The sequence below is a fragment of the Cyprinodon tularosa genome, unplaced genomic scaffold, assembly GCF_016077235.1.
Source record: "Cyprinodon tularosa strain WSP-4 unplaced genomic scaffold, ASM1607723v1 ctg560, whole genome shotgun sequence".
NCBI lineage: Eukaryota > Metazoa > Chordata > Actinopteri > Cyprinodontiformes > Cyprinodontidae > Cyprinodon > Cyprinodon tularosa.
Window position 1 is genome coordinate 1,345,116 of NW_024039297.1, and position 26,141 is coordinate 1,371,256.

The 26,141-nt window shown below is 42.1% G+C and overlaps 1 protein-coding gene across 1 annotated transcript; it reads left to right on the forward strand.

The window, feature by feature from the left end:
• The first annotated feature begins 4,309 nt into the window (after nt 1-4,309).
• crlf3 (cytokine receptor-like factor 3) lies at nt 4,310-25,103 on the forward strand. Its single transcript, XM_038305684.1, has 9 exons — nt 4,310-4,441; nt 14,052-14,179; nt 20,600-20,807; nt 20,885-20,972; nt 21,046-21,223; nt 23,007-23,235; nt 23,387-23,525; nt 23,609-23,721; nt 23,878-25,103. Exons 2-9 carry the CDS (start codon nt 14,063-14,065, stop codon nt 24,141-24,143), a joined length of 1,338 nt encoding a protein of 445 aa, XP_038161612.1. The 5' UTR covers nt 4,310-4,441; nt 14,052-14,062; the 3' UTR covers nt 24,144-25,103.
• Nucleotides 25,104-26,141: the final 1,038 nt, after the last annotated feature.

Sequence of the window (26,141 nt, forward strand, 5' to 3'; positions counted from 1 at the left end):
CTGCTTCATTCATAGGTGGCATCTGAGGTCAGGATTGGCTGAGGATTCACAGGTGTGGCTCATAGGTGGAGGCTTAATAGGGTTCTGCTGTCAGCATTTCAACACTGGAGTGTTAACCACTGTGGTATGCTTCTAGCAAGCCTTAAAGTCTTAGTGAAATCATATTTAAATTTCAAATCATTCTGGCTTAAATATTTATATAAATGTTCTCTTTATCAGACCATATTGTCCCAAAAGTTAGAAAATTTCTAATTTGAAAAAATCCTGTATTAAAATCTGTGTTTTTTCCCCCCGTTATCTTCTGCAGGCCAGTTAGTTCTACAACAGCCTGAACACCTAAATTCGGCCAATCATATATCAACGGTCATCTGTCAATAACATTTTTTCAGTCATAGCATCTTGATTTATGTGTCGCAGCTAATATACGCAACGGTTAAAATCAGAATCCTTTCCTTTCCCATTGAGTTGCGTCCCAGTGTTCACGGGGATGGACGTCTGTGTCTTCGGCAGGCGTAGAGCTAACAGAACTGGCAGCGTTGCGAGGCAAGGGCTCAAACATGTACGGCTGGAAGCCTTCTACACCAAACCAAGCTTCTGCCGCCCTGGCGTCCTCTTCCACAACATCTTCGTCCCCGCTTTCCTCCTCTAAATAAAAAATGGATGACACTAAACTCTCCTCCTGATGTTGGAGCTTGGCCTGTTTTCCAGTGTAGTCCTGTTTCTCTGACTGTGACTAACTGGATGTGCTCTCTTCATCCTCTGACATGGGAGCTGGCTCGGAGCTCGTCTGCCTGGCTGTGTGTTTCCTGGACGGGGCCACCTTTTACAGTTGCCTTTTGTATCTATGCTTCTTTTTCTATGTCTGCTTCTGTCTCCTTGAACCCCAGTGGGCCTCAGCAGATGGCCGCTCACACTGAGCCTGGTTCTGCTGGAGGTTTCTTCCTGTTTTTCCTCTCCACTGTCGCTACAAGCATGCTTAGTGTGAGGGATTGCTGAAGAGTCAATGAGTCGATGCAATCAGCTGGTTTTCCTTAGATAGAAAAAACTGAATTGAATTATATAATCAATAAGGCCAAGAAGTATCTTTCTTTTTTAGAAACCTAAGAAGGAACCAACTCCTTCCACCTCTAATGAAAAACATCTGACAGCGTCCTGACTGGTGGACGTATAGCCATGCCTGCTGCACTGCATCCAAGAAGAAACCAGAGCAGGGAATCATGGCTCCCCGCTGTCAAATAGAGGATATTACTCTCTTTGGGCAAGGAGGATCCGGAACAATGCTCTCTTTTTACCAGCCTTCCCTGAGGCAGACTCAGGGCCAAAGGAGCGTGCACCAGCACCAGCGGACCCAAACACAGCTCTTTCCCAACAGTGGTGAAAAACAAACTGCTGCACCACAACCTCAAAGTCTGAGATATGGATTACTGCACACTTGTTTTGCACTAATCTTAACACAGACCATTTATTTATCTTTTTTAAATTGTATCTGACTAAAAAAAAGGGATGCTTCCAAAAAACATTTTGTTTTATGCTGTACATTGATGACAATAAAACTTATTTTTCTTTTCATTTTCCCATGATGCAACAGAAAAATCCCTTTTTGAGCCAATGCCATAAGAAACAGACACAGCAGTGACTCTGTAAAAACAGCTGCGTTAGTACTGGTCTAACTTGTGTCCTTGCAGAAAATAAAGAGTTGACCTCTCATCATTCTGGCATTTAGCAGTTAGTATTTTTGGTCACTCGTTATTAGAGAACACCAGAGAAAAAATCAGGATCATGAAGAAGAAGGAGGAACCCTGCAGACGCATCGTGTTGAAGTTCTTTAAAAACTGTTTAGACTAAAATATAGTTAGGTTAAAATGACATAGTCAATGATGTAATCTAATTAAAACTTGTGGTAGGACTTTACATTTGTTGCTTATGGACGCTCTCCAATCCAGCTTACATCTCAAGACAGCACAGAGGGAAGACCTGCTGCTGCAAAACAGGACAAAACATGTTTTTGTGTTGGGATGGGGGGGTTGCGACAGAAGGAATGCAAATAAACACTGCGGATGTTTTAATGTTTATGATTTTTCTATGAAAGCCTACATCGATTTTCTTTATTTTGATTGATAGATGTGTGAATCTAACCTGCAAAAAAAGAACTAAACCCACAGCAAACCGCTAGAGGTCGCTGCTTCCCACAGAATCACAGCTGAGCTTTGAGGAAGTTCTCTGTTTACTAAACACTTTCAGCCATAAAGCAATTTAAAACACACATTTAACAGATTACTGCTTAGAAGGTCATCAAAATAACAAACAATGCATCCCTTTGTATACATTTTTATATATGTATTTTACTGCAATATAAAACAGGTTTAGCTGTCACTAGGTTTGAATTTCAGTTTTAATCATTCCTTTGAGCTGACAGTAAAAACAGGTCTTTCCAGTAATTTTATTCCACATAAACGGGTGGAAAAAGGTGACATTCTGGAGGAATTCTATTGCACGCATAAAGGTGCACCTGCCATGACTGCACTTTTTGGTTCTGTTTAATTTTTCTTTATAGTTTTCGGTTATACTTTTTATTCTTGTCTTTCTGTGTTTTTGAGTTCATTGGGTTCATTTACATTTTGTGTTATTCTAGTTGTTTTTAGTTATATTTTTGTGTGCTTTGTATTTCTTCAGTTACTCTCTGTTGCCCCCTTGTGTTTGTTTCCTTTCCCCTTGGCTCCCTTCTAGCTGCTTCCATCCACTCCTGCTCCCAATCAGCTCATTAGTCCATTCTTTGTTCTGTCTCCCATATATACTCTCCCTGTGCAGTTCCTCAGGGCTGGTTCCTCATCTTTCCTTGGCTCCTCATGTGTGTTTTCCCTGATGTCCGCTAGATCCTGACTTTCTGTGTTTGTATTTTGGATATTTTTGCCTCATTAAACCTGCAAGACTCACCTCTGCCTCCTGGTCTCTGCATTTGGCTCCTCAAACACCTCCACCCAAACGTGACAGCACCCTGAGTGCACTAAGGAGTGTTATCAAAGGTCCTCCCTTCCACCAGTTAGTAGACTTAAAGGAAAAGTTCAGTCAGCACGGAATAATCAACGGATCATTACCTAAAACGAATATGTTCACAGTGATTTAATGAATTTAGAGTTAATCAGTAAAAAAATCAAAACAATAATTTTCGTTGCGATCACTGAGTTCAGTAGCCCCTCCCTCCCGCCATCTTCCAGCAGTGACGTCACGGTGCGGTAAGCCTAGCGCCATTCTCCCCGCTTTCCAAGCTAAATCAATGGGAACTACTAGACACATCTGCAATCAACAACAATTATTGAAGATTTCCAGAGGACTTCACCATTGAAATTCACCAGAGCTATAGTGAAACTGACAATGCCCACGTGCATGGCAGCTGGATGCTGGAATACATCGGGGAAAAGTGGAAAAAAAGAGTTATTCCACCTTTCTGATTCCTGATCCTCCACGGACGAGTTGGTCGTTGGATCGCCAACTTGAAGAGGGAGGATTTGCCATCGAACTTCTGGCCAGAGAAAAAACCCGTAATATGTAGCCGACATTTGGAAGAATGTTTTCAAGATGACTTGGATAATAGCGCGTTGTGAAAAACACAAGATACAGCACTGGGACTTGATCAACAGCCGATACCGCACCGTGACGTCACTAACCAGTAGGTGGCAGTAGTGTTCTTTGACAAACATGGATGCCTCCAGTAAAACACATTCACATGAAAATTACTCTGAATTAAAAACACTTTTTATTGAACAGATTGTAATAATTTCATATTTAAAGTACTTTCAGAAGTTTGAATTATTTTCCTTTAATATCCATATCTGCCACCAGCAAACACAATATTAACACTCCTACTGTTATTTGCAAATATTATGATGTTTTTAATTTGTTTTTAATCTCTTAAAATACATTATGCATGTTTTTTTTAATTTGTTGTGAATTCGCAGTTGCTGAGCAACATTTTATTTTTTATTATTGTATAATAATGCTTCTATTCGCCTTTCACTTTGCTGCTGATTTTCCCACTTTAGGATAATTAAGGTATTTATATTCTACTTCATTTTATTGTTCATATAAAATTGCTTTTTGTTGATATTTTCCTTATATTTTCATATGACTAAATAAAAAAATATATATTATATTCTGAGGTAAAGCATCGAAAATAGATTTGGCCATTCATCAAATTATTTCGTCAGCTCAAGTCTTCTCACAAGGACCGTTTCTTTAGGGCGGGCCAAAAGCGCTACCTCGTAATCCAATTGGCTGAGCGTTGGTGTCACTTTGCAGGATCTGCGTCCTGATTGGCTGTTTACCTTAAAGTCTCGGAAGTGTCACTTTTAGCTAAAGTTTGGCATTTGCGGCTCAGCGGCAGCGGCTCCGAACGGACCTGTGACATTTAAGATTAAATGGCGGCCATTAAGCACTGAGACAGGTTTGTTTTAGACATTTTTCTTTGTTTTAAACCAAAGCGTATCATTGTAGTTGTTGTTTTTTTTTCTCTCTCCGTGGTTGATGGAGCTGTTGTTCTTGTTCTTTCAGCCATGAGTCGATTTTCATTGTCTTTTTGCCCTAAACAAGCTAACCAAGGCTCTACATCTGACCTAGAAACTTACGAAAAACTTTATGTGATAGATATTTAAAGTGTGGGGTACCACTTATTTAGAATAACTGTTTTCCTGTAATCTTATTTTGAACTGAAAGATCTCAACTTTTTATCGAGCACGGTGCTGAAGTTGGTATGTGATTGATTGCTTCCGATAGTGCTGCTGAATAAAGGGCAATTTCACCATTTTTAAAGAAATCAGAATCTGCTTTAGATCACAGGTCAAATCTGGAATAGATGTTTAAAACTGCACACATGTTCTTTAATAATATATTTATTAGCGGTTACATGCATTTTAGTGCCTTAGATCACATTGAAAAGCTGATGCTTTGGAGCTTCAATTCTATTCAGTTTATTTCTATAGCACCAATTCACATCATGTCATCTCAGGTCACTTTCCAGTTCACCAGATCATCCAGTCAGATTGATTCAAAGTTTTCTATCTATGGAAAACCAGCTGATTGCATCGACTCATTGACTCTTCAGCAATCCCTCACACTAAGCATGCTTGTAGCGACAGTGGAGAGGAAAAACTCCCTTTGAACAGGAAGATACCTCCAGCAGAACCAGGCTCAGTGTGAGCGGCCATCTGCTGAGGCCCACTGGGGTTCAAGGAGACAGAAGCAGACATAGAAAAAGAAGCATAGATACAAAAGGCAACTGTCAACCAGCTCCACAGGCGGCCCCGTCCAGGAAACACACAGCCAGGCAGACGAGCTCCGAGCCAGCTCCCATGTCAGAGGATGAAGAGAGCACATCCAGTTAGTCACAGTCAGAGAAACAGGACTACACTGGAAAACAGGCCAAGCTCCAGCATCTAGAAACAAAGGTGTTGATGGCAGCAGCACAGCTGATATTTCTCTCAGCTACAGTGTTTCTGATCATTAGTATTTTCTAAAACTACTAAAACAAGATTATTTAAATAAGGGTTTGTGTCATGGGGACAGTTTCAGGCTTAAAGTTGCAGTTTTCAATCTGAAATCAATGCTGTCAAGTTCCCAAATACATTAAATACAGTATCATATACAGCTAAATACCATCTGTGTTTATAATAACTTTGACTTGAGTAATGAATAGCATTAAGATCACTATTTCTATTCTAAATAAGTGCTCTAATGTTTCTGAAACTGTTTTAAAGTATCTCTGTTGTTTAGAGATGCCTAAGCACAATACAGACCTGATAATATGAATAAATATCAATATTGTCGCATCTGTTGCAGTAAAAGTTTAGCAATAATGGATTTTTTAGAATAAACCAGCAGGTTTTGAATTGACTTTAAGTTTTTATTATTGTTCCATACTTGATTATTGATCAACAAAAAATTAAAACTGCATTAAAGTATAATTGGCAGCTTTAAAAAAAGTTTAGTTAGTTTTTAAATCATCAAGATAAACTAGATTTTAACTAAAGTTTAGGTTTCTAAACAGATGCAGCTCTTTGCTCAGATGCCAACTTCAGATCAGCTTGTTCCTCCGGTTGTTTTTTACGTCGCCTCTTATGAATCATTTTGTTGGTTTCCCTACAGAATGTGAGCCAAATGTTTCTAAACATTTTATTTATTTAAAATCAAAGTTGTTTTTTGTATTAAGAGATGCCACAGTTTGTAAATACCGGAGGAAACATTAAAAGGCTCGTTTTTCTTATGGAGTTCTGTTCTCTGGGTTCAACAAAAAGGCACCTCCTATTGCATTCTTGCTATAAATGAAATAATGCTGATTTATTATGGTGGATGTGAGCGGTGGGTGGAGGGTTAACTTAACAAATGGCTGAAAAACACGGAAGTCGACCTGATCGAGTTTAGACATGTTCTGTTTCTGTCGTCTGGTTTCGTCATTGCAGTAATAATAATTGTGAGAGTTTGCAGCAGAGTGCCTGTCATAACTTTCCCGTTAGTCAGAGGATGTGTTGCAGGAGGTTTCTGAGACCAAAACAATCTTTAACTGCAGTGCATCGGCAGTTTGTGAGTGATTTAGCAGTTTGAATGCGCTGTTAGGGGGGAAAAGAGCCGCTAATAGATAAATGGTGAAATTCCCAGCAGGCCGTCGTCTTCCCGCAGCTTTTAGTTGTATCCTCTACATGTTTTGGTTGTAAGCTCATAATTCAAACAGCCTATCGGAGCTGAGAAAACAGGGCAGCAGGGATCCGCTTCATTCAGGCTGACCTAAATACTCTGAATCTTTTACTGGGACATCGACTCTGACGGCGTGAAGCAGAAATCCAGTTGTTTCTTGTCACGCTTCCAATGAGGAGCAGCCTGCAGCAACCGGCTGGGAGTTTGGATCTTCTCTGCTCTTGTTCTGCTGCTCCTGAACGACCTCTGTCAGGAGAGAGAGGCCACGTTACAGCAGTGGGTGTTGTTTATGTCGCAGCCACTGAGCCAGCGACTGCATGCCTGCATATATCGCCCCGTATTTGCATTCATGTCAGTGTAAACTCAGATACGGAGGAGTTATCCAAATCTGTGTGCGACGCCTCATTTAGTTTTACCCCGTCAATCGTTTTTTTTTAAACATTACAACGATAAACTCCTTCCTCAGACAAACTTTAGGTGTTTAAACCAGGTGGTTGATGTAAAGTTTCTCTTATTTATCTGGATATCAAAAAAATGGGATGAAAGTGAGAGGAAAATATAAGGACTGTGTGAGCTATCTGCTCTCAGTCTAACCCAGAAATAGTCCATCCCCTGTCAGGAACTGGCTTTAAAGTCTTAGAGAAATCATATTTAAATTTCAAATCATTCTGTTTTAAACATATAAATGTACTCTTTATCAGACCATATCGTCCCAAAAAAATTCTGTCTTAAAATCTGGGTTTTTTTTCCGTTATCTTCTGCAGGCCAGTTAGTTCTACGTCAGCCTGAACACCTAAATTCAGCCAATCATATATCAACGATCATCTATCAATCAAATGTTTTCGGTCATAGCATCTAGATTCATGTGTCGCAGCTAATATACGCAACGGTTGAAATCAGAATCCTTTCCCATTGAGTTGCGTCCCAGTGTTCACGGGGATGGACGTCTGTGTCTTCGGCAGGCGTAGAGCTAACAGAACTGGCAGCGTTGCGAGGCAAGGGCTCAAACATGTACGGCTGGAAGCCTTCTACACCAAACCAAGCTTCTGCCGCCCTGGCGTCCTCTACCACAACATCTTCGTCCCCGCTTTCCTCCTCTAAATAAAAAATGGATGACGGAGGAGACTCATCCACGACCTCCGACACTAAACTCTCCTCCTCTTGCATGTTTCCTCTGTCCATAGCGTTCCTTGACAGCGTTGTTTCTAAGTCACCAATTTAGTGCTACTTGGTCCCAATGGAATTTCCCATTGGGAACCTGCTAGCACTAAGTTGCTAACTGGTTAGCAAGATGCTCCCCACAAACCGTCCACAACCAAACTTGCTTGTGAACCTTGCTCCACAACAATCCCGCCCCCTTGATAAACGACCAATCACATTCACTTTATTCACTCATGTAAAGTCGGGCACCACTCGGGAGAATTCGGAAATGCAACGGTTGGAACGGCCGCTTCCCTACGGCTTTAATGATAAATTGATTATTGTTTATGTTTTTACAGCAATAGTCGTTTGTTTTTTCTTTGTTTGTTGTTTTTTGGACAGTAGGCTGACAGGAAAGGGGGTATGAGAGAGGAACAGAGACATGCGGCAAAGGACCACAGGCCGGATTTGAATCCGGGTTGGCCGCGTTGAGTAATCACGATTACCGTATTTTTCATATACACGTCGCTCTGGAGTTTAAGTCGCATCAGCCAAACAATGCATTATGAAGAAAAAAAACGAATGTACGTCGCACCGGATTAAACGTTGTACCTTTTTGAAAGGTTATTCTATCCATGGAATCTGTGTTCTGATAACGCGTGGTAGGCTACTGCTGGAAGAACGCATTATTTTATTTTATGAACAAGCATCTGAGAAGCAGTGATAACGCGCCAGTCGTACAGTTGAAAGGCCTCGACCCGCAGCGCGCTGTTCGAGGACCCATTTGGGCCTTTAGCCCTTTGTTAGCTTTTTTTTGTCTTTTTCATAACCTTTAACTTTTCCTTCGCTTTTCTCCAGTCCCTTACCAGTTTTTCAGCTGCTCTATTGCCATTTTTGACTAAATACTTTCAGCTTGAATTCAACAGTATATCAGTTTCTTTTGGGTGGCATATTTCTATTCAGTCGTTGTTTTCATGCTAATTTGTTTTTTGTTCTGATAAGTTGGAACGTTTTTTCTTTCAGTGGTTTTAATAGAATACATGTTGTCGCGTGCAAAGCTACATAGCGCCCTCTCGTGGTGGAAAAAAACGTATATATGTCGCACCAGAGTATAAGTCGCATGGCCAGCCAAACCATGGAAAAAAAAGTGCTACTTATAGTCCGAAATATACGGTAATCCGATTAATCAGATTAATTGCTTCAGCCCTAAATATTATGCTAATGAGACAAAAGCTAACCTTTATCGTCCCTTAAGGGAAAATATTAGAAATATAGTTTGGACCTATTTTAATGTTTTCAGGCAGCAGAGTTCCCCAGATAAAATTTTTTTTTTTTAAATCTAAAAAATAAATAATGAAATGAATCTGCAAGATAAAAGCAACTTTCCGCAGTTCAGTAGAAAACCTTCCTACCATCCTCTGCATAGTTTACATATTTTATTACGGGGAGAGATGAAAGTAAGAAAAAATTATAGTTTTTGTTGTGTTTTCCTTAAATTAGTCATTTATACTCGCCATTAATTGTCTGTTTAATCAGCATGAGGTCATAGACTAACTGTAGAGTTTCAGAATAAAAGCCGATTATTCTTTTCATTCACGCTTTTTTTAAAAGATTGCAATTCGTAAAACTCAGTCTGAAAAACTGAAATAAAAAAATCTTTGAAGATATAGAATCAGTTAAAAAACGTGTTAAAAATAAATAAGTTGAAAATATAAAATCTCTAAAAACATAAAATAAAATATAAGATTTTGAATAAAAAAATTGAGAAAACAGTAAATTTACCTTCAAACCTTTTTTTATGATAAAAAAAAGTACATTTATTTTTAAATTTCCATTTACAAAATGTTTTCCTAGCTTGCGACAATATTTGGACCAAACTTGGTTCCATAATCCCAGGATGCTCTGCTGGATGGAGATGCGGGGACCGTGAGATGGTCGTCCAGGAGGAAGCGGCCATCTCTGGTCATTGATGGGGGGGGCGTGGTCAGCAACGGCCCGTCTCTGCAGGAGATTTCTCTCTCTGAAAACGGCAGAAGCTCGATGCCTGCTGGCGACTTCCTCTTCAGATGCTGTGAAGGAAGCGAGGGGCCGACCGCAGAGCAGCGGCGGCGCTTTCACTTCAGGCGACGTGAAAACAGCACAAGAGACGATGAAACGGTTCAAAGCTGCTGTTGCTGCTGCGAAAAAACGCAAAAACCACGACGTTTTCCATCACTTTACAGACTGATGGGCTTTTTATAATCAGAAATGCATCTAATTTATCTTTTCCTGGTTTAAAATCAGAGTCTGAATCCTGAGAATCAGGCTGGCAGGTGGAGAAAAGGGTTTAATGATAACTGGAAGGTTTTAGGTTAAAAACATTAAAGAATCCATTTTTTTTTCTTTTGCTCCGTCCAACAATGCATAGATGGATAAACACGGATGGATCGTCTGGTTTATTTCAGTGCAGATTAGCTTCTTATTTCCACTAAATATTTGCACTTTTATAGCTTTGTGTAAATCTGTTAGTTTTTTTAAATGGTTCAAATATTTGTTTGTAAAACTGTCCTGGCCGATGTTTGCCAGGCTGCCTTTGCTTTCCTCTCTGCTCATAATGCTGAGTCGCTTTCCTTCAGACTTTAAAGATATAAAGCAGCTGTTGACGTTGCTTTGTTCCATGTGTTATCGTTTCCCGCCCAGCCGGTAGCTTTGACATCGATGCGCAGCCAAAACAACCAAATAGACTCGAGGTTATTTCTGTGACATTTGATTATCTTTTAAAGGCGGAAATTCACTAATCTGTACAGTTGTGTCCCAGAGAGGAAAGTCGGTGAAATGGATTCAGCGCAGAGGTACCTGCTGCTGCCATGTTGGACGGATTCTTTACCTAATAGGGAGGTTTGTAGTTGTGTGGTTAAAACCAGGAAGTGAGATTTTTTTTTTCCGGTAGACGGCTGTGAAAATGTTCTACAGGTTGTTGTCGTCTGTTTTTTTGTTTTGTTTTTTTAGCTTCTATTGTAGCAAAAGCAGAAAACCAGCAGGTGCTCTGATTATCATTTGTATGGAGTGAACATTGCTCCATTAATTTTGTAAACAAAGAGCATATTTTGTAAACGGGAATTAAAAACTGAAAAAAAAAATGCAAATCCAGAAATGAAATTTTTGAAAAAAGTTTTAATTGAAAATTAACTTTACTTTGTTTTATTAGATTTTATTTTTTACACTATTATATTTGTCATAATTGTCAAATGTCTCTCTCTCTCAGATTTATAGGTATTATCTTTGAAAATCTATATTTTTGATCAAATTGTTGCATTTAAGCACTTTCATTTCTTAGTGTTATTTTTTAAACCATATTTAATATTATATTAATTGCTTTTTATTGGTATTATTATATCATGGGAGTGGCGGCCTAGTGGTTAGGGCATAGAGCTTGAAATACTGAGGGTCTGAGTTTGAGCCCCACTCCCACAGACTGACACTCTGGGTCCCTGAGGAAAGAGCCCCCACACTGCTCCCCAGGAGCCACACAGTGGCAGTCCACTGCTCCCCTAGGGGAGGGGTTAAATGCAGAGGTTAACTTCACTGCTCTGTACTTGTGGCAGAGAATTGTCAATAAAACCAGGGAATAAAAAAGCAGAAATTATTAATGCGATGTTGGCTGATGGTTAGAGTTCTGGTGAAGATTGTCATCAGGTCATTGTCAGTCCTAAAAAAAAGTAAAAATATATCATTGCATCCTCATTGCATCCCTTTACAGAGCACCAAACCACCTCACCTGTTGCAGAGACATAGACAGGTATGGGGCATTGCAGGCTAACAAAGAAGCCAAACTACTCCCATTCCAGGGGGGGGGGGAGCCGTTCTTCTGGTTCTATTTGCATGTTTTCTAAACCAAAACAAGGCTTTGTTTTTGGTCCACTCTATAAAGCCTCGAACTCAACATGGCGACTACAGTCTGTCAATATCACTCACACCCCCCCACCATGCTCCTGTGTTTACATCTGAGAGGAAGAAGAAGAAAAAGAAGAATCCTTGTTTGCACACTGAGCGATTTGCCCAGGACCACCTTATGATGGCCGACTGAATTTCAAACATGTTTAATTTTCTCCCGACCTCACCGTTCCTGATGGGGTGGTGGTCGTTAGCGGCTCATCGCCCCTCGTTACCCCCTGTACACTATACCACGCACCATCAGGCTGAAAGTCGGCCCAAAAAATTCTCACATGGCTGGAAAGTAGAGCATGAAACAGGCCTTGAAAGTCAGCCCGAAACCGACCCGAGTCCGAAAGAACCAGGCCCGTGCCCGGCCCGGCCCGTTATGATTGACAGCTTCGTAGAGCCCGACCCATTTGCAGCCCGACATTTTTCAATTGTGCGCATTAAGGGTTAATCTCCGTTTCACTTCTGTATCATCCATTTTGCAATCATCGCGTATAGATCGAACGTTATCACATGATCATTTATTTGCCGCGCATATAACGTTTTAAAGCCCGAGCCCGGCCCGGCCCGAATGAAATAATAAAAAGTACAGCCCGAACCCGGCAGGACCTCTCGGGTCCCGTCGGGTTCGGGCTAATATTCCCTGCTCTACTGGAACGTCTGCCTGAAAAGGGAATAAAATCATACAGCATACAATCATTTTGACTATAATCTCTTTTTTTTTAACATTCTTTATTTAAGATTATTAGGAATCCAGAACATATACATATGTATATTTATGCATGTACTTACATAAAGAAAAACAAAACAAAAAACAAACAAACAAACAAACAAAAAAAACGGGGGGGGTCTCCGCAAACACTTAAGTCCATTTTGGCAATTGACATTTAGAGGTTCTCATCGGCTCACATGAAAGAGAAATGTTTATATCCAGTGTCTTTCATTAAAAGAGAGAGACATGTCAAGGGGATTAGCAGTTTTAGCATCTTTATCAAAGTGGCCATCCAAAGTGGGAAATAGCTGGGGTCCAAACACTCAGAAAAATGTCCATTTTTACATGAAGTTTTGCTGTTATCTTTTCCATGATATACACATTCTTCAATCTGTCTTGCCACTGTTGAAGGGTGGGAGGCAAAGGCTTGAGCCAAGACAAAGTTATCATTTTTCTTGCTACTAGTAGCAGAATCTGTAGTAACTGGACTTCCTTTTTCCCAATATCATCTCCTGGGGTCAAACCCAGTATATAATGCAGTGGGTTCAGTGGTAACGTAAACTTGAGTATATTTTTAATTTCTGTCTGAACCCCCTGCCAGAATGGAATCAGTACTGGGCAGTCCCAAAAAATGTGAGTGTGATCCCCAATCTGATTGCAATTCCTCCAACACACATTTGTAGCATTTCTGTCGTATTTTGAAATACTGAAAGGTGTTTTGAAGAATCTCATTTTTAATTTCCAGTCCAATTCTTTCCAATTTGGACTGTGGGTGATCTTAAAACCTTTCTCACAAATCTCCTCCCACTCCTCATCTTCAATAACAATATTCATTTCTAGTTCCCACTATTGCTTTATGTCTATAGAGCTGTCAGAGAAATGCATTTGTAAATGTTTATATAGATTAGATATGATCTTCCTCTTATTATTTTCCTCCACACATTTTATCAAAAATATTTCCAAAGGTGAAGTATTTTGTTTCAATTTAGGCCATTCTTTATGTGATAGAAGATAATCTCTTAATTGTAAATACTTATAGAAATCTTTTGAGCATAATCCATATTTGTCCTGTAATTGCTTAAATGTCTTAATATTTTCTCCACTGAATAACTGATTAATTCTTATTAATCCTTTCTGAGCCCGACTATAATCTGTTTAATTGTAAAGTGCCTTGAGATGACGTGTTGTGAATTGGTGCCATAGAAATAAACTAAATTAAATTAAATTGGGGAAAAAAGAAACAACTTTATCGGCGTCATCAGAACCAGATCCTAATTTCCGCTCCGCGTATTGGATCGGTGCGTTTCTATTCGGTGAGCAGGTCGTATTGACTTTCCCTTTTAGTGAATGAGCTGTAGTGATATGTTAAATGTTTATTTTTTGGTCCTGCTGTATCGCCTGTCCTTTGTTATGACTGAATTCATATCCTTTCATCAGAGACACAACAGAGATGTTAGAATGCAGTGAATATGAAACCGGTTCTGCAGGACATGATAGCCGCCGTCTGACATTATGCTGCTATCATTTTACACATGTTTGCTTTCAGGTTTTGTTTTGGTTTGTTTTAAATGACAATCTGTGCTGCTGGTGTCAGGGGGCGGCAGGATGTCTGTGGAGGTGGACCTGCTGCTGCAGGAGGCGAAGGAGAGCATCGAGGCGGCCCAGAACTACCGCAGCGAGCTCCAGCAGCGTCTGCACGGCCTCAACCAGGCGCGCAAACAGGTACCCGCTGCCGCCCTTCACCCTTTCTCTGCGTTACGCTTCTTTTTCTGTCGCCTCACTCAGAGGGACGGCTTAAAGGGGAGCTGCTGACCCAAAATAATCTCAGGGGAGTATATTGGGTCTGCTATCTCTTCCTTCCCCCTGCTGTGTAGATCTACCCGTCCAGCTGCTCACCAATAAACAATGCAGCTATTTCCTGTTTCTGCTCAGCGACTTCTTGCCTCAGAGGAGAGATGGCTGCAGATTTCTGGTCCCAAACACATGAGATAAGGAGGGATAAACAGAGATGGTCCTGTTTGCTGAACCTGAATTTGTTCTTTGTGCTTTAAAATCATATTTCATGTCAAATCATTCTGGCTTAAACATATATATAAATGTACTCTTTATCAGATTTTATTGTCCCAAAAGTTAGAAAATTTCTATAAAAAAAAAAAAAAATCTGTCTTAAAATCTGTGGCGTTTTTTTCTGTTATTTTATGCCGGCCAGACCTAAATTCATCCAATCTTATATTAACGGTCATCTGTCAATCAAATGTTTTTTGTCATAGCATCTTGATTCATATGTCGCAGCTAATATACGCAACGGTTGAAATCAGAATCCTTTCCTTTCCCATTGAGTTGCGTCCCAGTGTTCACGGGGATGGACGTCTGTGTCTTCGGCAGGCGTAGAGCTAACAGAACTGGCAGCGTTGCGAGGCAAGGGCTCAAACATGTACGGCTGGAAGCCTTCTACACCAAACCAAGCTTCTGCCGCCCTGGCGTCCTCTTCCACAACATCTTCGTCCCCGCTTTCCTCCTCTAAATAAAAAATGGATGACGGAGGAGACTCATCCACGACCTCCGACACTAAACTCTCCTCCTCTTGCATGTTTCCTCTGTCCATAGCGTTCCTTGACAGCGTCGTTTCTAAGTCACCAATTTAGTGCTACTTGGTCCCAATGGAATTTCCCATTTGGAACCTGCTAGCACTAAGATGCTAACTGGTTAGCAAGATGCTTCCCACAAACCAGCCACACCAAAAAAGCTTGCGAACCTTCCACCACAACAATCCCGCCCCCTTGATAATTGACCAATCACATTAACTTTATTCACTCGTGTAAAGTCGGGCAGCACTCGGGGGAATTCGGAAATGAAACGGTTTTGGTTTGTTTGTTTTTTAAAACCCAAACCAAGCCCGCTGGTTCAGGTGGACAGATTCCTGAGACAATCAGTTCACTTTCTGGAGGACTGGTGGGGACAGTCCCTACCAATAATTTCCGTGAGTGTTTTCAGTCTGTTTTTTTCCCTTTCTGCCACTGCTCCTGTGTCCCGCCTCTTGGTGTAACATCATCAGATCTGTTGCTCTGAGACATCTGATTTGCAGTCGCATTTCACTGACATAGGAGAGACGCACAGCAGCACTCAGTGATTATTAACTGGTATAAAAACCAGGGAATAAAAAAAGCAGACATTATTAGGGCAATGATGGCTGATGGTTAGAGTTCTGGTGAAGATTCTCAGTCATCCAGGAATCCAGAAGATTCATAGTCATTCCTAAAGTTAAAAAAGCATCATTGCATCCCCCACCCATTTACAGAGGACCAAAACACCTCACCTGTTTCAGCCAGGACAACAATTCCCTCTAACGACCCCCCTTTCAGAGACATAGACAGGTATGGAGCATTGCAGGCTAACAAAACAAGCTAAATGACCCCCATTCCAAAGGGGGGGACCCGTTCATTCGTTTCATTCGAACTAAACGCTATTTCTGACATTTTGAATTGAAAAAACTTCCTAGATGGAAGAGAAACGTCTTTAGACTTAGAAAGAAAGTTCTTTTTTTTTTTTTTTTTTACTTTTTTGGAATGACTACGACCTGGATGAGTGTTTTCACCAGCACTAGTACCAGTTTAGCGTGGTTGGGTTGTGCGTACCATTTACATTTAACAGTTATCTCGGTTAACGCTCGGATCAATGTCAGCACGGTTTCTAAAGTCTAGCGGGGCTTAATGCTGCGTTCACACCGGACGCAGCAGGCGCGGCAGAAGCAGCGAGTTTACATGCAAAGTTAATGGTTGACGCGCGTCAAGCTGCAGCAAAAGGTCCCGCAGCACGTCTGAGCAGCTGAAGCAGCACGTCGGGAGCGTTTAAGCATCTGACGCGCTGCTGCTCCAGATGGAAAAATTAAACTTTTGCTGCTCGACGCGCCGCATCAACCAATCAGAGAAGCTGATCTGGGAGCTGGCAGGGAGAGACACAGATCGCTGATGATACAGAGCGCTGTGATCGCTCCTCTGAAACTGTTTATTAACGTCTAAATTAAATTAAAATGCTGAAACCTGCCGACAGAATATGTTCGATTTTATTATCCTGGTGCCTGCAGTTTGGATTATGTACATGAAAACCGCCTTCCAGCCGCGGCGGCAAACCGCGTGGAGGCGACCCGGCCAGAGGCTGCTGATAATGGGATTCCTACTGACGGCGCACCGCTGGTATGTGGGGGTCTGAGCGGCTCCCACAGAAATAATATTGGAAGGCAGGATGGTAATCTGGATGATCTGACTGCAATGATTAAGTTTTCAGTTGGATTTTCTCACTTTAAAACATATTAAAACTACTTTATTCCCACTGATCACAGCAAATATAGCTGCAAGGCAGAGAAAGGATAGAGTAGCTCCGCCCAACGCGCGTCAGACACAATTTTGCACCGCGCAGCCAGAGCAGCAAAGCTGCTTCAGCCGCGCGTCAGAAGCTGGTACAAGCAGCAAAAATGAAGCAGCAGACGCGATTTTGCTGCTCCTGCTGCATCCGGTGTGAACCTAGCATAAGAGTCTGGAGGCAAAAGATCAGAACTGGTGTAATAAAATAGTTTTCTGTCTGTTAAACTGGTTTATAAGGCCAGTTAGATTTCCTCCTCCACATTAACCAGGGGGACCAGTTTGTTCTGCTGTTAGTTTGTGGATAAAACAGCTAAATGTGTTTGGAGGAAGAACATCAGACTGGAGCAGATGTGTAAAACCTCAGGACTAATGATCCATCTGATCCAGAGCTCTCGTTGATCCCAGTCTCCTCCACCCAGTCCCAGCTGTGCATCATCTTGGACGCTTTTCCTTCCCATAAATCGCAGCTTCAGGCGGCAGGAGTCAAGGAAACACATCAGCGCAGTGAGAGTGGGAGCGAGCAGGAGATAGCAGGATGTTTGAGATCCCAGACAATGCTATCACTGCAGCATCTCAGGGGGAGGAGTCAAAACAGTCAGAAACTATTTCTGCATTGTGTAAAAGCTGATTATTTTCCAACACACCCTCAGAATATTGATCTGTGTTGGTTTTTGCGGCGCCGATGATCCACAGGAAGAGACACGGACACGGCGATGCTCTGCAGCGACCCAGACAGGAGCGCTTTCTGTGTGTTTCCACTCTGGCAGGCACCGCCTTCCTGGTTTATCAGCGCTGCAGCTGTCAATCAACCTTCCGCTTCCTACCTCTCTGTACGCTCATTGTGAAATCCCTTCAGCTCTCTGAGTTCGAGTTAGAGGAACCAAAAAATAGCTTACACTTCAGCTAACTTCCTGTCCAGGTTCCCCATATAGATCTGTGGTTACAGAATGTGTAGTTTGTGCTGTAGTGGCTGATAGGTGACGGAGACGGCCTCTGATCTGGATCCGATTAACGTATCCGATGAATAATCTGCTTCTCAAACATTAGAGACAGAAAGGTAGCCGTCAGCTGCTGCTGATTAAATAAAACCTGTCAGAAACCCGAACGCATATCAATATACGATCAACCAAGCTAGGAATATTTCATAGGGTGGACACAATCACTGGAAAATGTTTAAATTTAGACTCTGAAATGTTATATCCTGCATTTTGAGGTGGAATGCAGATAATTTTTTCTTTGTTCCAACAAACCGTTTGTCCTGATTATGGGAAGCATGTTTGCTCGACTAGAGGGGGAAATTTCATAAAGAAGACATGAGATAATTTTCAGGGACAATATAATGTTTAATAGGTTAATTCAAACAATCAGAAAGTCTTAAGGGCTGGTGCAGATATTTTTGATTTATGCCCGATATTGAAGCGTGGTCTGCGCTCTTATTCCACGCCACAACGCCAGAGGGACCATCAGGAACTAGCTGTGGGTCTAGAGGTGTGGGGGGGAAGTGGAAAAAAGGGCAAGTTTGTGTGACAACGGAGGTACATGAGGGCCAAAAAGAGCAGGGATCCAGGTGGAAAAAGGGTCCCAACACTGGAAAAAAAAACTAAATCTAGGTCATTTTTTCTTAAATTAAGTGAATTTGTTCTTGAATTGAGGAGATAAAATATACATTTTGCCAATGGAATAAAACAGTTTCCATTTAAAATAGGAAAACGCAATTACATTGTCCTATTTCAAGTTCATATTATCGAATTATCTTATTTTAAGAGTAAAACAGGGTTCCCGCTAGCCTGACGTAGTCCGACTCAATTCTAGTCAGAATGAGTCTGATGCTGCTCCATAGAGCTGTGATTATGGGGCGTGTTTCGAACGAACCAGGAAAAAAAATGCCCCTGCACTCAATTGGATAGACCTACAACCAATAAGAGCAACGGAGTGCGTGACGTATGTTAAGCGACGCATAGTTGTTGTCAACAAAAATCAAAGCATGCAGTTGCACGCCTAGAATAAGAAGATGAGCCTTGATCGCGTTTCTCTGTTCCTCTTTTAAAATTAATTTGCTGTCGATATCTTCTAGAACAGACCTAATAGCAGAATCTACTCACCTCAACTCTCCAGCGGCAGCCATTGTTGTTGTCACCCAAGCGCGCATTGGTCACGTGGTTGATTACGTTACTGTTGATCATCTGTCCATCATCGTATAAAGCCCGCCCTGACAATTTGATTGGATCGCCAGAGAGTGGGCGATAATACTCGCGCTACTATGGAGCAATGCCAGACCGAACTTCCCCGAACTCAAACTTTGTGGGCGGGACTAAGTTCGGAATGGCACCCAGGCTAAAGGTTCCCGCAGGTCCTTAAAAAGTCTTAAAAGGCATTGAATTCTTCAAATAAAACTAAGGCCTTAATTGGTATTAAAATGTCTTAAATCAGTCTTTCGTAGGTCTTAATTTTTAAACATCATAAATAGGATTATTTTTATTACGATTTATGTTTGTAATCTAAATAAAACATTAAAATTGACAATTTTTTATTTTATAAAAAAAAATAACGGCTCTCCATTATTGGTTCCGTCCCGATAGCGGAACCAATAAAGCGTTGTTGCGGCCGGGACATTTGGGAGATGCACCATTAACGTTTTGTCTGGAAAATCTGAGCAAGTGTAAATGTAACCAAAATTGTCTCCAGCCAAGAGTTTTCTCCATGGCTAAAACCAGGGAACATACATGAGGCTCAGTGGATTTAGTGCAAGAAGTCATTCAAGCTCAGAACGATGGGAATTAAGGCAGTGGAGTCGCACATGCGAAGCACGAAACACAAAGCGTCAAAATGGAGTTACAGAGAAACAGCCGGTATTTCTCACTTTAGTTCCACCCTTGTCTCTGCAACGCCTCCACTTATCACCAAATCAAACATACTAAGAAAACCATACAAAGAAAAATAGCTGCAAAAAAGACTTAGCACTGGTTATGTTGTGGCTTAAAAACTGATTTGTTTTGTTCCCTGCTAAAACACAGTTTGTGAATTCAGTTAAATAATTGTTAAAATATATCTGTCATTTGTGTGTTTTTAGCTTTCTTCCTGTATGGGAAGCTTTTCAACATTTGAAACATTAGTGCAGTGGTTTATGTTAAAATAAACCTTTGGGTTAAGTTGATGCAAGCAGGGTTTTTTTTGTGTTTCTTGTGAATTTGGTCTTAAATTTTTATTTCAAGTGGCATTAAAAAGTCTTAAAAAGTCTTGAATTTAAGTTGCCTTATGCTGTAGGAACCCTGTAATAATACTAATTCCATTGGTAAATCATCTTATTTACCTGCTCAAATTAAGGGCAAATACACTTAATTTAAGACATTTTTACTGCTTTTAAGATCGTTTTTGCAGTGCAGCGTTCTCGCGTCCCTCGCTCTGCTAGCTGGTACATCTTCAGTCGTTTTCCAAAATGGCGGTCATACAAACAAAACAAGCCGGTAAGGAACCAAACAGGAAATACGCATAGAGTAGAGCGGATGTAGATTTGACCAATCGGAGGCCTCCTGTCTGCAGTCAATTACAGTTTTGGGGAGGAGCAGCAGAGTGTCTGCTGAAGGGGCGGGGCATATCTGGGTTAACTGCGACACACGCAGTCGTCCTGGTTTCTGAGTGTAAACCAGGTTTCAGAGAAAGATGGCTGCTGTAGGTGCGTTCAGACAGCGGCAGCTAATGAGAACATAACCTTTCTCTGTTTGATGAATTCAAGGTTAAAATGAAGAACATTTAGAAGTTCGTCCTTCTTGTTCCTCCTCAGATTCGAGGCAGCTCAGGTCAGGCCCGCGAGGCTCTCAAGAGGCACTTCACCGAGCTGCAGGCGGCGGCGGGTCGCCTGCTGTCGGAGCGACTGGCCGGCCTGCTGGCCGAGGTCGACGCCATCGAGGCCGACAGCATCAAACCTCTGGATGACTGTCAGAGCCTCATCGAGCACGGCGTGGGACAGGCCGACGAGCTGCTGAGGGAAGGTGATGAAACTCAGAAACGCATCGATTAGACGCTAACTTGTTCTATGAAGGGATAATTAGGAATATTCTCGATGCAGGAGAAGCAGCTCTGCGATGTGGCCTCGGGGAGAAGGAGGACAAACTGGGCAGCTTTACGAAGAAAGCCCTGCACATCCAGCTGGACAGGTAGCACAGAGACTCTGGATTCCTCCACAGGTCGCCCAGCGCCGCTGATAAGCTCATCTCTGCTGTCTTCCAGTCTTCCTGAGGTTCCCGCGTTGGTGGACGTCCCGTGTGTTTCAGCCCAGCTTGACGACTCGCTCCTGAGCCTGCTGAGGGACCGGGTGTCCCGCCACGGCTGCGTCTCCTCCCATCCGCCCGTCCAGATAGAGGAGCTGCAGGAGAGGCCGGGCAGCGTCCTGGTCCGCTGGTGTAAGGTGAGAGCGGACGTTACGTCCTCTTCATCAGCGTAACACTACAACTCCAACAGCCGCCATTTTGATGGTTTATGTGGGTCATTAAAAGTCATTAAATTATAATTATTTAAAGCCCTTAATTTGCATTAAAAGTAATTAAATTTGATTATTGTGGCATTTCAAATGCTTTATTAAAAAAAAAAAATTCTAAAAACAATTTCGTCCGATATATTATAATGCAATATATTTGCGCGAAATTGCTTCCGGTTTATCGTTAAATCGTATGTTCGAAAAAGAAGCTTGAGGCAGAGAAAAAGCTAGAGAATGGGAAAATGGAAATTTCAAGAAAAGTGGCTGGAAAACCAGGAATTCTGGATATGGCTGCAGCCATGATTGGAGCTGCTTTTCACCTCCTGTTATTAATAGTCTCTAGATGATAATAAATTCTGACTTTTTTCATTTAGTGGAGGAATAATAATGAACACAGTCAGATAAACACAAATCAAATGAACATTTTGCCAAATAAAGTAAACAAAAAAAAAAACCTCTATCAGAGCCGGCGGTACTTGACGAGCTGCAGACGGGCTAACGTTAGCTCTGGCCTCTGCAGACGGGCTAACATTAGCTCTGGCCTCTGCAGACGGGCTAACATTAGCTCTGGCCTCTGCAGACGGGCTAACGTTAGCCCTGGCCTCTGCAGACGGGCTAACGTTAGCTCTGGCCTCTGCAGACGGGCTAACGTTACCTCTGGCCTCTGCAGACGGGCTAACGTTACCTCTGGCCTCTGCAGACGGGCTAACATTAGCTCTGGCCTCTGCAGACGGGCTAACGTTAGCCCTGGCCTCTGCAGACGGGCTAACGTTAGCTCTGGCCTCTGCAGACGGGCTAACGTTAGCCCTGGCCTCTGCAGACGGGCTAACGTTAGCTCTGGCCTCTGCAGACGGGCTAACATTAGCTCTGGCCTCTGCAGACGGGCTAACATTAGCTCTGGCCTCTGCAGACGGGCTAACATTAGCTCTGGCCTCTGCAGACGGGCTAACATTAGCTCTGGCCTCTGCAGACGGGCTAACATTAGCTCTGGCCTCTGCAGACGGGCTAACGTTAGCTCTGGCCTCTGCAGACGGGCTAACGTTAGCCCTGGCCTCTGCAGACAAGCTAACGTTAGCCCTGGCCTCTGCAGACGGGCTAACATTAGCTCTGGCCTCTGCAGAGGGGCTAACGTTAGCCCTGGCCTCTGCAGATGGGCTAACATTAGCCCTGGCCTCTGCAGACAAGCTAACCTTAGCCCTGGCCTCTGCAGACAAGCTAACGTTAGCCCTGACCGCTGTAGACGGGCTAACGTTAGCCCTGGCTACATTACGCATTTATAGTGACGCTTAAAGTATAATATTCTCGCCTCAGATGCTCTTAAAACGTACTTTTATTGAACAGCAACAACAAAAAAGAGAACTTTTAACTTAGTACTCTGAGCTCTGTGAGCGCTAACCTGGAAGCTGCTGCAGCCGCAGTGCATGCTGGGACAGCTCTCAGTCTGGAGAACGGACAAGTCTGCTCTGATGCATGCTGGGTAAAGAGGGATGGGACATCCGAGGACTTTGTCTGTTCTCGGTCTGCTGTTCTAGTAAATTGGAACAGTACTAGGGCTGAGGCTGAGGATATTTCAGGTGCACACGAATATGCACAAGTACACAGTGAGAAACAGCCCTCGTGTTGATGTAAACTTTATTTACTCTGCAGCGCTTCCCCTTTCTATGTTAGCATCAATGCGTCCTACAACAGATTTTATGAATGTGTTATACTCCAGGTGGACGAGGACTTTGCTGCTGCAGATTATCGGCTGCAGTACCGGCGGTCGGGCAGCGGGGGGAGCCAGTACGAGGACGCCTACATTGGTCGGGACTGTGAGTTCCTGGTTCTCCACCTGGATCCTCACACAGACTACCTGTTTCGGGTCTGCGCCCGTGGAGAGGGCCGCACCGAGTGGAGTCCCTGGAGCATCCCGCAGACGGGCTACACCACCCTGGCTGCACACGGTAGGCGGAGCCTCCAGGCTGCATCACACTGATGAATCTGGTTTCTTTTTTTGGGGGGGTGGATTGTCTGTCAGCCTGGGTATGCTGATCTGATGGGGTATGCTGATCTGACAGAGCAGCGGGCTGAAGCTGTGCTTCTGTGTTTCTGCAGAGTGGCGTTCAGGGACAGAAGGCTACATCCTGAGCAGCAGGAAAAACATCGCCCTGCGGAACGACTCCTCCCAGGGCCGCAGCACCGTCCTTTACTCCAACGCCCCCACCTACTTCTGCGGGCAGACGCTGACCTTTAAGTACGCCTGAACGTTCACATCGTTTCTCTAACCCCCCCTCCCTCAAAGACTCTGTGCTTTGCTGACGGTTTGCACGTTTGCAGGATCTCTGCAGCAGGTCAGCTCAGCCGGCTGGACAGCCTGGGGGTTTGCATCGACGCTCAGAGCGGCGAGGAGTCTCTGCAGAGAGACCAGGCCGTCTGCATCTCCACCAACGGTTGGCTGAGTTCACTTCTAATCTGAGCTGGACTCTAGAAGCAGCTGCTAGCATTGATTTCTAACCTAAACCTCTTCATTTGTTCTGCATTTCATTTTAAAAAAACAGATTTATGATTTCTAACTGCTGCGTCTCGTATCCCCTCCTCCATTTCAGGCGCCGTTTTCGTCAACGGTAAAGAGATGACCAATCAGCTTCCAGCCATCACCGTGGGCTCGGCCGTGACCTTTGACATGGAGGTGGTCAACCTGCTCCCCATCAGCAACAACAACCTGAGCGAGGGCGGCCATTTTAAGCTGAGGGTGACCATCGGCTCCGGGAACAGGGAGGTGGTCTTTGATTGGCTGGTGGACCAGGCGGTAGACTGCCTCTTCTTCGGCTGCTCCTTCGTCCACTCCGGCTGGAAAGTCCTCGTGTTTTAGGAAGATGAATCGTTCCATTTTTTTTTTTTTTTAACCTTCTCTTGTCTTTTGACGGTGAGCATCCGGTCCTCAGGCATCCAGGACCCCTGGGATCGCAGCGACCTCCACCACGCTGATGGAGCGCAACGTTTCGCACATCAAAACCCGCCCCTTTATTTTCCCTTCATGATTTTCTATTAACTAATTAAATCAAAAATACAACTTTTCTTTAAAGATCAGTTTTAATGGTTTTCAGTTACATAGATCTTTCACTATTTTAATTTTTGTTTCAATCAGAAGGTTTAAAGTTACTGCGCCAAATTTATATCCGCTCAAAAATACTTTAAACTCAAAACGTACCGACCCTGTGATGGAAGTCTTAATCTAAAGAACACATTGGAGATCTTTACTGTTTTTGTCTTAACTGCTTGGAAACTGCCATGAAATAATTCACAAAATGTAATTGAATGATCAGGAAAAATGAAAAAGAGAAATTTTACCAAAACAAAAAAAACGATCATCCTTCATCAAGGGGGAAATCATAGTGGGCCTAATATTGTACCCTGAGGGATCCCGTAGTCAATTAGAGCATCTGAAGTGGAATTCTGCTCCCCTTTCCCGCTCTATGGATATCAAATATCTGATCCCTTTGGAGGAAGAAAGATTTAATCCACTTTAATCTGGAATCTTCCTCTTTTGTTCAACTCAAAAAACGTTTCAAATAGTTGATTCTTGCCTTTAGCTTTCACTCCATTGCAGTAAATAGTTCTGATTTAGACCAAATGGAACAGCTAGCCAAACACGACTTTTATCCTGCCGGTTCCTTAATCTGCCTTTCATTGAGACGGCTAATCTGATTTGTTAACGGGGGAAATCATACGGCCCAAATATGGTACCCTGAGGGATCCCAGGTTTAATAAGGTATAAAAAAAAAATAAAAAAAAAAAAAATTCTTAGTGATTATAAGGAGAGAAAACGGGATTCGCATTGAATCATATTTTCACAAAAGTTCCTGACTTGTTTTATTTCACCATCATAACGAGAAAAGTGATTTTTTTTTAACATTTCTTTTAGTTAAACTCCAAATACTTTTGTTAATGTTTATAAGGAAGCGAAATTTTATGCTTGAAAGTCACTGAGACGTTGGAGCTAATGAGGCTAATGTTATTCATTAAGTGACCCGAATAGTGAACCCTGAGGTGTCCCACAGTTAATTATAGATTCAAATCTGGATTAGAAAAAAAACTCTTATTTTTTTGTAACTCAGAAAAGAAAAGGAGGATTATTCAGGTCACCTTTTCTGATTTCACTTAAGAAACATAGTTGATTTTTAACAATTAAATTCTTACCTGTGTTATTAAAAGTAGAGTTACAATATTAACCGTTCTCAGTAAAATAGATTTATAACTAGAATAAGATGCTGGGATTAGTAATAAGGTAAAGAAAGCAGTCATAATGTTTTTCTCCAGTGACATGCTAATAATAGTGACCCCAGTATTGAACCCTGAGGTGTCCCAAAGTTAAAGGAAGGAGAAATCTAGAATGTCTTTAAGCCTAATTTCTTTTTTATGTGTAAAATAGCTGATTCTTATGGGAGAAAATGTCCGCCTTGATGAGGTGAGACTTTTCCTTGCTTGTTAGTTTCCTGCAAAGAGGACACACTGTAAAAATTATCTGGATATAAGTTAACATTTCTTTAATTGAGTGTATTTAGCATTAATTTGAGCAGGTAAATAAGATGATTTGCCAATTGGATCGGTCTGTCTACTGTTAAAATAAGATAATTAGGTTTTATGCACTTGAAATTTTCTTATTTTAAATATAAATTGTCTTGTTCCATTGACAAAGTGTCAATTTAAGACAAAAGGCCCTTATTTTAAGAAAAAAATGACTTATTTAGATTACACTTTTTTTCCAGTGCAGACAGTTTTTACACACTGGAAAAAAATCCAAATCTGGAAAATTCTATTTTTCTTAAATTAAGTGCATTTGTTCTTCAATTGAGGAGGTTTGTGAAAC